The 16,145-nt window shown below is 37.3% G+C and overlaps 1 protein-coding gene across 1 annotated transcript in view; it reads right to left on the bottom strand.

Annotated features, from left to right (window-relative positions):
- VPS13D (vacuolar protein sorting 13 homolog D) overlaps positions 1 to 16,145 on the bottom strand; it is a 238,051-nt gene that overhangs the window by 181,260 nt on the left and 40,646 nt on the right. The window contains exons 22-25 of the mRNA XM_081816824.1: positions 14,720 to 14,810; positions 13,043 to 13,169; positions 11,025 to 11,205; positions 1,923 to 2,105 (exon numbers count right to left, since the gene is read on the bottom strand). Of these exons, the coding sequence (XP_081672950.1) occupies positions 1,923 to 2,105; positions 11,025 to 11,205; positions 13,043 to 13,169; positions 14,720 to 14,810 (582 nt within the window). The remainder of the gene's footprint in view (positions 1 to 1,922; positions 2,106 to 11,024; positions 11,206 to 13,042; positions 13,170 to 14,719; positions 14,811 to 16,145) is intronic.

Here is a 16,145-nt window from a genome sequence, read left to right as displayed (position 1 = left end):
CTGGCATCATCCTCTGCTCTCATCACTGCATCTGGTTTCTCTGAGTGACTACAACTGGGGTGATACATGGACAACCCACCCCTCAACCCCTCGTCCAAACACCCTCGCTCTGGCAAGCTTATGACACACAAACATGGCTGCCACGTTCTTGCTGTCTGTCTGCACCCTTCTTACTCTACCCGCTCCCACTCACTGAATCAAATATTTTCAGCTCAGGATGTGTAGCTTAGTAAGAGTGAGTAAATGGATGAGTGAGAAGTAAAACAAATGAAGAAAAATATGGAGACAGTAATTTGAAAACAAAATTATTTGAGTTTAGGCATTACCAACAAATAGAGTCTCCTGTTACTTTCTGAACCAAGCTGAGGTCCTTGGCAAAGTCCTGGTAAGAATTAGCACCCTACTCACACTTTTTCATTTTCTTTTCTTTCTACACCTAGAGAGGCAAACAGTAACTGCTCAAATTTATATCTTTTCTGTGATCATCTTTGGAGTTCTTCCCTCGAAATTATTTTCATGAACTCAGCCACACCCTTTAGAAAATTCAAAAGAGTTACAGCGATGCAGGCCAGGGCCTGTAAGGCACATCACAGGGACCGCCTTCCCCAGTTAACTCTCCCGACACAGGCCTAACCGTAATAGTGGGAGGTGAAGGCGTATCACAGTTAAGAGTGTATGGAAGGCAGACACACCAAGTCTGAGGCCCATGCTATACTGGGACTAGCTGTATTACCCAAAAGAAATGACCTACCCTATCTAAGTCTCAATATCTTTAGCTCGAAAAATGGGGTTAGGGCGCCTGGGTGGCTCAGTTGGTTAAGCGACTGCCTTCGGCTCAGGTCATGATCCTGGAGTCCAGGGATCGGGTCCCACATAGGGCTCCCTGCTCAGCAGGGGGTCTGCTTCTCCCTCTGACCCTCTTGCTCTCGTACTGTCTCTCATTCTCTCTCTCAAATAAATAAATAAAATCTTTAAAAAAAAAAAAAAAGAAAGAAAGAAAAATGGGGTTAATAAAACCAGATACCCCCTTAGGTTGCTAAGGAGAAAAAAAAATGGACAAATATGTAAAGAACTTAGCACTGGCTAATATATAAGAAGCATCCAACAAATGTTGGCTATTTACTGCTATTATTGCCAGTCATAAGAGCTCATAATGAAATCTTCTGTACCTCCTCCTTCAAAGGCTCTCTCCCTATGTTATTAGCTTTTAGACTAAAGATGGGCATAACTACCTGGGAATTTCAGTAAGTGCTTTTCTGACAAGCTAAAATGAATTTGTTCTTAATAAGCAAATATACTGCAAAGCTGCCATGGAAACCAGCAAGGCTCTGTTAAAACATACACCTAGAACAAGACCTGGTCCCAAGTTCCAGCAACGTTAGTCTCCTGGACTACAGAAGTGGGTGGGAGGGGCTCTTGAGACCACCTCTGGTGCCAAATCTGTGATTTACTACATGAATGTAAAATGAAAGCAATAATCTTCAGCCCAGTTACCTCTAAACACTGTCATAAGAAATAAATAAGTGCTAAATTAGTTTTAAACTGTAAAGCCACATACTGTATAAAATTTTATTATGAAGATATGAACAGCTTCAGATAAACCATGGGCCAAATCCCATCTGCTGAAAAAAATAGGTCATGTAAAAAGTTGATCATTTATAAGGTCAGCCTGTGAGAAAAGCATTATACAGACAGAAGGTTGGTTCTGTTGGTTGTCTGCATACAACTGGTAAAGGTTATAATTTACACTATCTCTATTAAAAGGCTAATTGAAATGTCAATAAAATGTCAAAAAAAATTGTTCAAGCTGCATACACCACAAAAGTAACAGCAGTTACAAGTCACCTTGTTGGCAACATATGAAATCTTCAACTGGCGCTCAAATAGTTGGACCGAAAAGGGAATGGATATTGATTGCTTACCTTATCTTGTAAGGAAAAGGTCCCAGGAAAACCAGCAAAGAGAAACTTGTTCTTGACCTTCAACTTCCCCAAATTTGCTACAATCAGATTATTTGATCTGGAACTTTCAGGGATAAGGAGAACAGGAGCACCCGCCTCAATATCCAGGAGAACCCGTGAACAGCGCTGGGCTTGATCTCTCACCTGAAACAGGAAGAAAAATTAACTCAGAGGCTCAATCAATGCCCTAATTTTACAATCAAATAACTTCCGGTTCCCAAAAGTTCCATGAATTCATAATTCTAAAACAACTAAAATCACACAGAGTATATTCTAATAGCACCATGGACTTACACTAGAAATCGATAACAAGATAATGGAAAACCCCCAAATATTTGGAAAGTAGACTACACACTTAATAACCCAAGGGTCAAAGAAAAAATCACAAAGGAAACAGAAAAATCTTTTGACCTAACTGATAAAGAAAATGTAGCATATTCAAATTTGTGGGACACACTTAAGACAGTACTTAATGAAAAATGCATAGTATAGTATTAAACGCTTAAAGAATAAAGATTAAAATCAGTGATCAAAGTGTAAGAAGCTAGAAAAAGGAAAAGCAAAATGAATTTAAGTAAGTAGAAGGGGAAAAAATAGTATAAAGCAAAAATCAGTTATTTAGAAAACAGATAATTTTTAAAAATCAATTAAATATTTATACAACACAATACCCAACAACCACAGAATATACATTCTTTCCAAGTATACATGGCATACTCATTGAGAATACGCCTGGGCCATAACACAGGCTTCAATAAGTTAATTATTTGAAAAGACTGATAAACTGACAAACGTCTAGCTATACGAATCAAGAAAACAGGAAGAAAACAAAAACCGCCACTGTCAGGAAGGAGTGCGTGACATTGCTACACAACTTACAAAAAGAATTTTTTAAAGGTTTTATTTATTCATTTGAGTGAGGGTGGGGGGAGAGGGAGAGAGCATGAGTGAGTGGGAGGGGCAGAGGGAAAGGGAGAAGCAGGCTCCCCGCTGAGCAGGGAGCCCAACTCGGGGGCCTCAATCCCAGGACCTGGGGATCATGACCTGAGCCGAAGGCAGACGCTTAACCGACTGAGCCATCTGGGCACCCCCAGAACTTACAAATATTAAAAAGATAAGGGAACTTATGAACAACTTCATGCCAACAAACTGACAATTTAGATAAAGTGGAGAGATTCCTTAAAAAACACAAGCACAAACTATCTACAGTTAACACCGCATTTTCAGAAGGTTTTCCCCCTAAGATAAGGAACAAGGCAAGGGTAACCCCTCTCACCACTTCTATTCAACATTATGCTGAAGTCCTAGTCCGTGCAAAAAGACCTACAGGTTGGAAAGGAAAAAATATAACTCTCTTATCCCAGACAACATAATCACCTATGTAGAAAATCCCAAAAAATCGAAAGGAACTAGAATAAGTGCAGCAAGATTGAAGGATAAGAGGTCAACATGTTGATATATGAAAGTTAATTCTATTTGTCGCACTTTCAATAAATAATTGGACATTGAAATTTTTTAAAAAATTGATATCATTTATAATAGCATCAAAATTTCAAATACCTCGGGATCAATTTAACAAAACATGTGTAAGACCAGTATACCCAAAACTATAACACAGTACTGAAACTGAAGACCTAATTAAATAGAGAGATATATCATACACGAGGATCCAAAGACTCAATATTATTAAGATGTTGATTCTCCAGATATACAGATTCAGTGCAATCCCAGTCAAAATCCCAGCAGATTTTATTGTAGAAAGACAAGCTGATTCTAAAATTTGTATGGAAAAGCAAAGGTCCTGAAGTTTTGAAAAACAACAAAGTTGGAGGACTTATACTACCCAATTTCAAGACACACTATAAAGCGGCAGTAGTTAAGACAAGATGGTACTGGCATACAATTAAATATAAATCAATGGAACAGAACAGAAAGTGAAGAAATATATACATGCCTATACGGTCGATTGTTTCTCAACAGATGTGCCAAGATAATACAATGGGAAATGAACAGTCTAGATATGTATATGGGAAAAAAAACAACTCAACCCTCACTTCACAAAATACACAAAAATTAACTCAAGGAGCACCTGGATGGCGTGCAGTAGAGCATGCAACTCTTGACCTCAGGGTTGTGAGTTCAAGCCCCACGATGGGTGTAGAGATTACTTTAAAAAATAAAAATATTTAAAAATAATTTACTCAAAATATAAGAGATCTAGGGCGCCTGGGTGGCTCAGTTGGTTAAGCGACTGCCTCAGGTCATGATCATGGAGTCCCGCATCGGGCTCCCTGCTCGGCAGGGAGTTTGCTTCTCCCTCTGACCCTCCCCCCTCTCATGTGCTCTCTCTCATTCTCTCTCTCTCAAATAAATAAATAAAATCTTTAAAAATAAAAAATATAAGAGATCTAAAATTATAAAACTTCTAATAGAGGACATAGAAAATTTTCGCCACCTAGTGGTCGACAAAGATTCCTTTGACAAAACACAAACAGCACTAAACATAAAAGAAAAAAAATTAGACTTCATCAAAATGGAAAACTTCTGCTTTTCAAAGAACAGTGTCAGGAATATGGGAAAAAAGCCATAGACAGGGAGAAAATATTCACAACACATATATCAAAGGGCTTGTATCCAGAATATACAAAGAAAGAAAGAATATCAATTCTACACAAACTCTTCTGAGATTAGAAAAGGAAACACTTCCAATTCATTCCACAAGGACAGCATTGCCCCATTATCAAAACCAGAAAAGGCATTATTTTCTATCCCAGAAAAGAAAACTACAAACTAATATCCCTCAGGAACACAGATACAAAAATCCATACCAAATCAAGAAAACTGAAAAAAAAACCCACAGACAGTAGGTAAGTGACTGTATTCCAATAAAACTTTATGTATGGGTGTATGTACGTGTATATTCTCACAGGCCATAGTTTGCCAACCCCTAGAATAACTGAATGCTTTCCCCCCATGACTGGAAACAAGGTGAGGATGTCTGCTCTCACCCCTTCTATTCAACATTGCACTGGAAGTCCTAGTCAGTGTAGTAACAGAAGAAAAAGAGATGAAAGGCATACAGATTGAAAAGGAAAAAGTAAAACTCTATTCACAGACAACATGATCATCTATGTAAAAAATCCTAAAGAATCTCCACAAAGTAACTGGAACTGGTAAGTCTATCTAGCAAAGTTGCAGGGTGCAAGGTCAGTGTATAAAACTCAATTGTATCTCTAGGTACAGTCTACAGAGAATTGGAAATTGAAATTTTTAAAATATCACTTACAACAGCATCAAAAATATAAAAGGTCTAGGGATCAATTTAATAAAAGATGCATAAGACCAGTACACTCAAAACTACAGACACTGCTGAGAGAAATTGAAGACCTAAATAGATGGAGACATATGCCACACTCAAACAAAAGACTCAACAGTACAAAGATGTCAATTCTCCAAAAGTTGACCTACAGATTCAACACGATCCCAATCAAAATTTCAGCAGGCTTTATTGTAGAAACTGACAAGCTGATTCTAAAATCCACATGAAAAAGCAAAGAATCTAGAATAGCAAAAACAATTTTTTAAACTTTTTTTTTTTTTGGAATGATTTTTGTTTTTTTTTTTAAAGGAGGCCCCATGCCCACTGTGGAGCCCAAACTCACAACGCAGAGATCAAGAGTCGCATGCTCTACCGACTGAGCCAGGCAGGTGCCCCTAGCCAGAACAATTCTGAAGACAGTTCCTTATAAAGTTAACCACACAGTTACCACATGATGCAGCAATTCCTCTCTTAGGTATTTACTTAAGAGAACTGAAAACGTACATCCACACAAAGATTTCAACACAAAATGTTCCCAGTAGTTTTATTCATAATAGCCAAAAACTTGAAACTACCCAAATGTACATTAAATGGGTGAATAGATAAACAAATTGTATTACATTCAACGAATAGAATACTGCCTGGCAATAAAAAGAAATCACACTGCTGCTACTTGCAACAATATGGATGGATCTCAAGAGCATAATGCTAAGTGAAAAAAGCCAGACACAACTATGATGTATGATTTCATTTATAGAAAATTCTAAAAAAAAAAAAGAAAAAGAAAAAAATGGCAAAACTATTCTGATGGAAAACAGACCAATGGCTGCCAGGACACAGGGATTAGGAGACTGTTTGCCTATGGAAGCTCGGAAACTTTGTGGATAACAGAAATGTTCTAAAAATCTGGATGTGACTGGGGTTATAACACTATACAATTGTTAAAACTCATTGAATTGTACTCTTAAAATTGCTTAATTTTACTGTGAGCAAATTATACCACAACAAAGGCGACAAAAAGTATAATACACTAATATAATGTTTCTCATATATTGATCAGTGAAAAATACAGATTATAAAACAGTGAGAACAAGACAGTCTTAATTTTCTACTTACTCATATTTTTACTGATTTTTTTTGTTACCTATAAAAAACATTTATTACTTAAAAAAAATATAGCCTTTATAATATAAAAAAGCTCTTCTTTCTTTGGTGTTAAGCACATAAGTCAGGAGAATTTACAACACAATAAATAGCGTTTTCACTTTCTAACCGTAGTAGATGATTTGTTGGTATTGTCTACCCATGACTACTGCCTGTTTGCTTTGTTCTTTGAGTAAATTTTAGATTTACAAATTAACTCATATTCACTGTAGAAAACTTAGAAGGGAAAGACGAACAAATAGAAGAAATCTGATATCACGCATAACCTCACCTCCAGAGATAAAAACTGTTACCATTTTGGCAGGTTAGTGTAGGCACTCAGAATGGGAGCTCTGAAGCCTGACTACCTGAGTGGAATCCCCACCCTGGCCACTTAGAAGCTTGGCGAGGCTGGGTAACTTGTTAGGTCTCTGGGTCTCACTTTTCTTACCTGTAAAACGGGAGGAATCACAGGCCCTATCTTCAAGAGCTGTTGTAAGGATGAAATGACACCACCTACCTCAGCACGTAGAAGCAATCATCCAATAGCATACAATTCTATTTTATAAAGTTCAATGCATTAAGGGGCAGATTCAAAACTAATACTGCATAGCTCTTACTTTTCTAACACACCTTAGTAGTTACATGTTACATGTTTCCCCATTAAGAGAAAAGCTGAATCATGAGTTAGCCAGAGTTCCAGACAAGCAGAGCTAAGAATTACCGTTTCCTCGCTGATAAAACGGCAGTAACACACCTGGCCCACCACTCCCTCACTGGCTATAATCATAACTAATTATATTTTTTTCCTGGGTTATATCATCTCACTAAAACATGAGCTCCATTAAGGCAATGACCTTGTCTTTCTTGTTTTCCATTATGTTTCTAGCACTTGGCAAACTCTATGACAGATCATTTGTCAATGAACAGTCACTAAATAATTCACAAAAATGAACAAACATGGTTGTCATAAGGATCAAATGAGATAATATTGTGAAAGCTCCAAAGCATCGTTAATATATTATTAAGCAACCGTACAGCATACTTATTTTTGTATCTCCATTTTCCTCCAATAACTGAGTCAAAAGAAGAACAGCAAGAAAAATAACTCACTGCTGGTGAAACAACTTACACCGGCAACACCCAGACTCCAGATTCTTGTACCAAGATTTCGAAACTGCAATACCACATCTTAGCTCCGCCAAAAATCTGCACTCCCAGTTGCTCAGTGAATAAAGAAGTTTAACAAATAAAAGAAACAACATGTAAATCAGAAGACGCAGGAAAACCATTATTACACTTCTGGGATAAAAAATAAATTCATATTTGGCCCAATCGAGGTACATGATACTCTTACAATTTCAAACAATAAGATTAAAAAGAAACATCAAGTCCTATTCGATCATTATTTACAGACACCGGAAAATACAGGAATAAAAATCCGGCTACAAGTCAAAGATAGAGGATACCACCTGTCACCAGGAGAAAGGTATTTAAATTTCAAAATAGCCTCAATTTTACCAGCAAATAAAAGCAGGTCTTTAGCTCTCTCCATAAATCTAAGTAAAGCAAAATCTTAAACCTATGTAATTCAAACAGCTAGGATGAAAGATCTTGAGAAGATCAGCTTTTCTTCGGAGCCCACACACTTAGCACTGTTCAAAACAGAAGATCACTCTTTTACTGTCTACTTGTCTTACCTAACTTGATATAACAAAAACTTCAAAGACTTACCTGTTTAATTTCTGCTTAACCCAGGAAATTAAACCCAATTACACACTAAAGCACACTGTCTCACTTCCTACCCCTAGTGATTCCTCACAGTCACACTGCTGCTTAAACCACACAGGTGAAAATAATCATTTTAAGGGTACATAATTCTAATAGACAACATTTATTAAAAGTATCAAATTGAGAGTCACGAAACTGTTCATCACTATGACCGAACAGTCATTTACAGGATTTAATACTATAAAAATAATACAAAAAATGGAAGAAAAAAAAAAAAAAACAACTGGGTACACAATGCTATTCACAGAAGCATTAGTCATAAGAATGAAAAACTGGAAGCAATTTAAATGTTAAAAAAACAAGGAAATGGTTAAGTAAACTGACTTAATGGATTATACAATTATTAAATAGGATCACTATGAAAAATGCAAAGCGAAATGGAAAGATTATGAAAAAAGGTTAACATGATGGCTTTCAAAAGTGTATGCATAAAATTAACACACTTTACATTACGTTACTGTATGTACTATATGCTATTCCTCGATTTAAATGTTTTTTTTTTTAAAAGCATAGGTAGGTGGAATTAAAATTTTAAAAATTATTTTAAAAATAAGAAGTAAAAATAAAAGGCATAAGTAGACCATAAGTGGAATAATGCCATTTTACACCATTATTGGCTCAAAATAAAAAGGTTAACGAGTGTTGGATATGAATTAAAGGATATGAATTCATACAAATATGAATTAAAAGGAATTTTTATACATTGCCAATGGGAATGTATAATGGTTTCGGGAAAACAATCTGGCACTATCTTGTAAAGATAAACATGTGCATACCCCATGGCCCAGAAATCCTGCTCAGAGAAAATCTTACACCCGTGCACTAAGAGAGACATAGTACACAAGAGCAAAACACATAAGCAACCAAATGTTCAACAGAAAAATGGATAAATCTGTGCTACACGCAATGAACTACAACAGTGAAATTAAATGAAAGGCCATCATGGGTAACAACCTGAATGTATCTAACTAAATGAAAATGAAAAAAAAAGTAAAAGAACATTAAACACAGCTTAATGGCATTTTCATAAAGATCAAAACAAATGAAATAAGATATTATACGGGAACTTTTTTTTAAGGGACCATAAGACCCAAAAATCAGGAGAACAGTTACCTAAGGAGTTGACAGGAATAAGATGGGGAAGGAACACGTGCAGCAGCATTAGCAATGTTTTAATTTTTATTTATTTCCTGAATGTTCGTTATCATACTTTGAAACTGACATGCTACCAATATTCTTTTGTATGTGTCAAATAATAAATTTGTTTTAAAAGTTTCTAAAAAGAAAAAAGAAGGTTACATATTCTATCATTACAACCATGGAAACATGCATAGGGAGAAATTTAGGAGAAATTTAAAAAACAATGAAAACAAATTAAAATATACCTGGGGTACTAGGACACTGATAAGACTGATCCTTTTTTCCACATTCCCTATAATTTGACTGTGCTTTTATATATAGATATATATCTATATGTATATAGATAAATATATTTTTTTAAACGAAGTAGGCTCCACACCCAATGTGGAGCCCAGCATGGGGCTTGGACTCACAACCCTGAGACCTGAGCTGAGATCAAGAGTCGGAGGCTTAACCAACTGAGCCACCTAGGCGCCCCTGTGCTTTTATATTTTAAAAAAATATATATTCTCTCGAAGATATACAGGAAACTGGTAACATTGATTATTTCCAGGGAGAGAAACTGGGTGGTTGAGGAAAAGTAATTGAGAAGGAGACTTTTCTCCAAATGTCCTTTTACTTCGATTCTATATTAAATCAATATGTAACATATTCAAAAAATTTAAATAAAGTTAGACTTTTTAAATGTTGTCACTATAAAGACCGTAACTCTTTATTTAATTATAATCTTTTACCTAATGAAGCTTAAAAATAAATAAGTTTTACAAAGGACTGCATTGTAAACGTTTTCTGTGGTTCCCAAACTCTGTGCCAAGACACCACAAGACATTTCAAATTTTTGAGGCAAACACATCATTTGTTGGACACTGCACATACTAGACTGAGGTAGGTCACGTTCAATGTTAGATCATGCTACATTCCTTCCAATGATGTCGCATCTTCGCGCAACTGGGTCTTTGGCAGTTGCTGTGATAAAAAGCAAGGGCCGTAAGACAATGAATGAGAGCTGTCGTGTCCAGCCTGTCCCAAGTCTGAGAAGCTGTACGGTGCCCAAGGGGCACTTGCATCCCTGCTAGCAAGTAATTTATTTACAAATGAAATAAAAATATTAGTCTTTCACTTATGTGTTATTTTTTTAAACAGCTACTGAGTCATTAGGACATGTGTACGTACTTGTTCAGACTTTACTATTTTCTAAATGGAAAGACCATTAGGTGTGTCTTTTGGCTGAGGACGTGCCATGGAAATAATTCCAAAACACTAAGAGAACCATGAATGAAGAAGTTGGGAACCGCTAATCTATTTGGAAAAAACTCTCTTTACATAATTGATATATTCCTTGGAAACACTTTCCAAGAGAAGTATCTCCACTAGAGTACTAAAAGGGACCAGAAGTCTTAAGTGTTAGCCATAAATTTCGTTTATCTTCTTTAGAGGAAGCTAAAGCTAAACCCTACAGGTCATTAAAACACGACAGAGGGAATGTAAGCTCTCCAATTACAACAAGACTTCTGTAGATAATCGGCTACCCGGAGGACACTAGTCAGCGTAAAATTACCTAAAGACCTTTCCTTTTTGCAGTGAAATCTTCCAGACTTCTCTCTAGAGGCTTAAAAGTTCTATTGATCAGTCAAACTGGAAAAGCAACGTACGGAAATGGGCCTTCCTACCGTCTGGCCCTCGATCGCCGCTCGCTGGCGCCCTAAGACATCTTGCAGCTGAGTGAAGTGCTGCACGAAGGCCACCACCTCGGCCTGAAAGCGCTGCGTGTGCACATACTGCACGGAGGCCATCTGCAGGCTCACTCGGATGTCGTGTTCTCTCCGGAGCAGAGGGTCAGGCCGGCCGTATCTGGGAAGAAGTGCAGAAGTGTGACTTGGCAGCCAGATACAAGTCAGTATTGGAAGAAAACAAGCTCATTTAGGGGTTTCCCCTAGAAAACAGCTTCAACTATTGAAATGCCAATCCGCAATCAGGTTTGACAAAGCAAACTCCAATAATCACTCCTTTTCTAAGCTACGGCAACTCGCTGAGGATGTGAAATCCAAGTCTGGGGTGATGGCCACGGCTATGAACAGGTAGGCAGCCCTGGCACTAGACTCACTCTTGATCCCAGAACTCACTCAGAAGCCACCTGTGGCTCACACCTTTCACCGGGGCCTCTTTCCCTGCCTTTAGGGAAAAGTGATTCTTCCTGCTCAAAGATTATAACAATATGGACTCGAAAGATAACAAAAATTAGACCATGAAACAATGGGTAAAGACCAGTAGGCAACACAACCAATGTTTCTGGGGAAAACGGTCTCCTGGAGGCAGAAAGATATCTTTTTACTTCAGTGAAATGTAGGCCAAAGAGGTTTAGCATCTACATTCCAAGACAAATTAGAAAACTTTTATGAATGGTTTTCAATTTAAAAGACATGACATCATAATAATAAATTATACGGAACATAGTCACAGGGGAAAGAAATTCACATTTGCTTAAGCACCTATTTTGTGCCAACCTGATAGTTATGACTTTTATATTAATTATCTCATTTATCATAGAATTACACCACTGTGGTAGGTAATAATATAAACACGTCAATCTATATTCTCAGTAAAGTATGATATACTTCCCCTGAAAATGAAAAAAAAATTCTCAGACATCTTTGGGGATAGTTTTTCTCAACTCTAGTTAAACATTAGAAACACTTTAGCAAATGTTAAAAAAAAAAAAATGAGCACTCCCCTAGAACAGAATATTTGGGGGCAGAGCTGGTTATCTCTATTTTCTAACAGCTCCCCAAAATGTTGAAAACCTACCATTTTAAACTTTCAGCCTTCTGAAGAAACCATTCTTTAAAAACTACATAGGTCTAGGGGGCGCCTGGGTGGCTCAGCCGGTTAAGCTGCTGCCTTTGGCTCAGGTCATGATCCCAGGGTCCTGGGATCGAGCCCCACGTCAGGCTCCCTGCTTGGCAGGAGACTGCTTTTCCCTCTCCTCCCCGGTCGTGCTCTCTCTTGCTATCTCTGTCACTATCTGTCTCTCTCTCTCTCTCAAATAAATAAAATCTTAAAAAAAAAAAACTACATAGCTCTAAAAATGCCTTCTAAATTCTAAAACTGAAAAGATTTAATATAGATTGTCTTTATACAGAAAAAAAATGTGTAATATAATTTAACATTCACATCTTCAACAACTTTTTTAGGCTGAAATCATTCCAGAATGTTGAGAGCTAGATGGAAACTGATCTTTGTCCCTTCAATATTTAGATAGAAAAACTGACTCGTGGAGATTAAGTGACTTGCCTAAGTTCATATAACAAGTCAGCGTAAAGCCGGCATGAGAGCCTAGGCTTTTTAATATTTATTTCGGGGCATCTGGCTGGCTCAGTCAGTGGAGCTTGCGACTCTTATCTCAGGGTTGTGAGTTCGAGGCCCATGTTGGGTTGTAAGGATTACTTAAAAAAAAAAAAAAATCTTAAAAAAAAATTATTTCAATCACACACCATCTGTTTATGAAGACTGAGTAGCCTGCTTCAACACAGATCAGTTTTACTATAAATCAGGATTCCCTGCAACTAGATCATATCAGTTTTACCTAAGAAGGTAAAATTTTTTTAAACTTTTATTGTTTAGCCAACAAGAATTTGAAGTAGCAAGGAAATATGACGAAATGTCAAATGAGAAAAACTGATATTTTTACTTAAAAGTCTGGAAGATGAGCGCTTCTTCTCCACTTGTAGTGAACCGCTCTCTGTAGAATTCTCCATGGGCTGTGAGGTCACTCAGGGACAGGCTCCCAATGCTTCCCTGTAAGGCCAGGTCTCCGTCTAGGGATGTTAAAATTAGAACACATTCTTATGTATCTTCTTTCATCCTACACCTTAAATATGTCTGGCACAAAAACCGATATACACATGCCTCAGACTTTTCACTATTTAATCAAATTAAATGTCAAAGGCAAATTTTCATATTCCAATCCACCCACCAAAAACATTTCCCACATTGTTTCAAACAGTCTCAATGCAGAAGTCCAAAGGGGGTTGAAACAATACAGCAATATCATACATTAACCTTTAGAAGGGGAAAGAAATTAAATTAAATGCATACACAAATTAAAGGATAAATCATTTCTAAATACAGACAAAATGGAATCCTTTCGGAGATTAAGACCACTAATTAGAATTAGTGAAATAGCAAAGGGTCTATTAATTGTACTATGGATAAAAGAATAAAGAAAGAAGTGTCAGAGATATGTCAGGTATTCAGGCAACATTAAGTGGGTGTTAGTGTGATTTAATAAAAAAGTGCAATTAATGAGAGAGACACTGGAGACAGATTTAAAACTACTCTGGTATTACAAGAGTGAAATCCCTTGAAGATGGAAAAGAACAAAGAAGAATGTTAAAACATGTGCACCTGGGATGTGAACCTATGATGAATCATTCTTTACATGGTGTGGATATTAAAAAGCGATACTGCGAACTATTGCTTCCATAAAACAAGTTTTATCATCATAATTAGCACTACAAAGCAATGATGAAGGTGTTATATTCACCATGCTAGTTCAGCTCTCAATGAATTGAAGACATACTTATATTTGACCCTTAATGTCATCTAACAAAAATACCCAAACTTCTCCCAATTTTAAAGACCTATCTCTTCTGAGCTTTCATAAATTAATTTAGTTTACATCAGTCATGAAATCTCAATTTCAGATCATTCCTTCCCCTAAAGACATTCTTGTTTATACTACAGAATCAACATGTGAGCTGTGATCGTCCATTATTTCATTATCTGTTCCTTAAGGAAGGAGTAGTGCTTTACTCACACTTTATAAACCTTTGCTATTTAGAACTGATGTAGCTGATCACTTGTGTTCAACTAACAATTTCAACCTGCAGAGACCTGCAGATCTGCTTTGCTACATCCTCCCACCTAAAATCACGCCCCTTACTGATGGCTCCCCTATTATGGCAATAGAGTGAACATATATATACCCTGGTTTCCCAGGTATAATTATTAATAATGTCCCCTTTCACTCTCAAAATGTCCCAATTTGGACAAAAAATTATATAGTCACCCTACCCAGAGTTTGTTAAAAATTTGTTAAAAATAGATGCCAGGGCCCCATCCCAACCTAATGAATCATATTTTGGGGATGGGGTGGGCAGAAACATGCATTTTTAACAAGCTGTCCATATGACTCTAATCCATAAGCCGGTATTTGGGAACCACCACCACAAATCATAGCCAGACCAAGAACCACAATCTAAGCCAATGATCCCTCACCTTACTTTGCATGTGAAGACAATTAGATTTGTGAGCAGGAGGTTCAAATTCTTACCAGATTTTGCAAGTTTGATTTCTCCCCACTTACCAATCATTTCCAGGTGTGCCACTAATTTGGATACACTTGCTTTAGCAAGCTCACTGGTGGTCTTATTCAGCACAAGAGAGAGCGAATGAACCTAAGAACGTAGGAGATAAAGCAAGGCAGATCTTACTAGGGGAGAAAAGGCATGTGTCAGGCAAACAGCAGAACCAAATCGAGGAAGATACAGAAAGGTTCAGGAAATATGAAGGTAACGCTTTTGTGGATGCCAATTTCATTTTAGCTCTCTTTATCAGTCAATCTTAGGAGAGAGCTAATGAGAAAGGGGCTCGACCGGACAACCTAAAACCCAGGTCCTGTGGTGGTGTCTCTGTGCTCGCCTCGTCTATACTTCATTAGTGAAACGTGTTACATTATGAAACAATTTTTCTCATTTTTGCATTTGTTTTTCATATTAACTATTCTGTAATATGAATGTAATGTATTGAATATAATCACTCAGAGATTCATTAAGTCCTACCCTAAGAAATCTGTCCAAGCAAAATGATAAATATGATTTAGAATCCTGTTTAATGACTAGACAATTATTTAATAGAAGGCTCTGCTGACCAACTGGGACTTTGCCTAGGAACCACAGTCAAAGATTTTCTTTTCGAGGGACAAGCAGAAATAGAAAAATGCCAAAATCCTCTCTTAGGAACCACATTCCTTGTAACAAATAAATCCTGTATTGTAACACTGTCGTTTCAAATATTCAAAGGACTTCTATATCTAGGATGTACTGAGACAGGTACCTTAGCGTCATCACTGGGGATAAGAGATCAGTTGGGGAGAAGGAAGAGAGGAAAGGATGGAACCGCAATTCACAGTCACTGCGTCCAAGTGCCAGACTCATCCCTGCATCTTCAGGGCCTGCCACTAAGCAGGTGCTCAGTTAAAGTTGGATGAATGATAAGGAGGAAAAAAAGATGGGGGAAGAAAGAAAGAAAGAAAGAAAATAACAGGAAGAAAGAGGAACATTTGTAGAGGAAGGCAGAGAAAAAAGGAGCGGATTATTCTAGGCGCAGTGGCCTTGAAGACCACAGAAAGCTTGCTGACAGAGACACACAGGTCTCAAGGAAACGAGATTATCCTGAAGGAGGGAAACAGAAAGCCTCCAGTCACTTAATCACCCAAATAAGAAATATAGTGGGGCTAAAAATGCTTTGATTAGAGGAATCCAGCTGTCACCACCTGACCCACTCTTAGCACGAATCCTAGTGTCACTAAAAGTGGGACAACCAGATGCTGCATACCCTTGAACATGACGCAACAGGAAGCACCCAGCGCAACCTATGAACTGTTAACAAAAAGTTGAACCTGAATCTGAGAAAGCCTCTAGAGCTAACTTCCATTTCTAAAATGAGAAGATCAAAGAAGTTAAGTGGCACCAAATGGAAACCAAAAGACAAAGCCAGAATGTGGGATACTC

Source organism: Leptonychotes weddellii, chromosome 4 (genome assembly GCF_054177405.1).
Source record: "Leptonychotes weddellii isolate Sample4059 chromosome 4, ASM5417740v2, whole genome shotgun sequence".
Taxonomy (NCBI): domain Eukaryota; kingdom Metazoa; phylum Chordata; class Mammalia; order Carnivora; family Phocidae; genus Leptonychotes; species Leptonychotes weddellii.
Note: the sequence above shows the minus strand (reverse complement) of the source record. Positions and strands in the feature narration are given on the sequence as shown.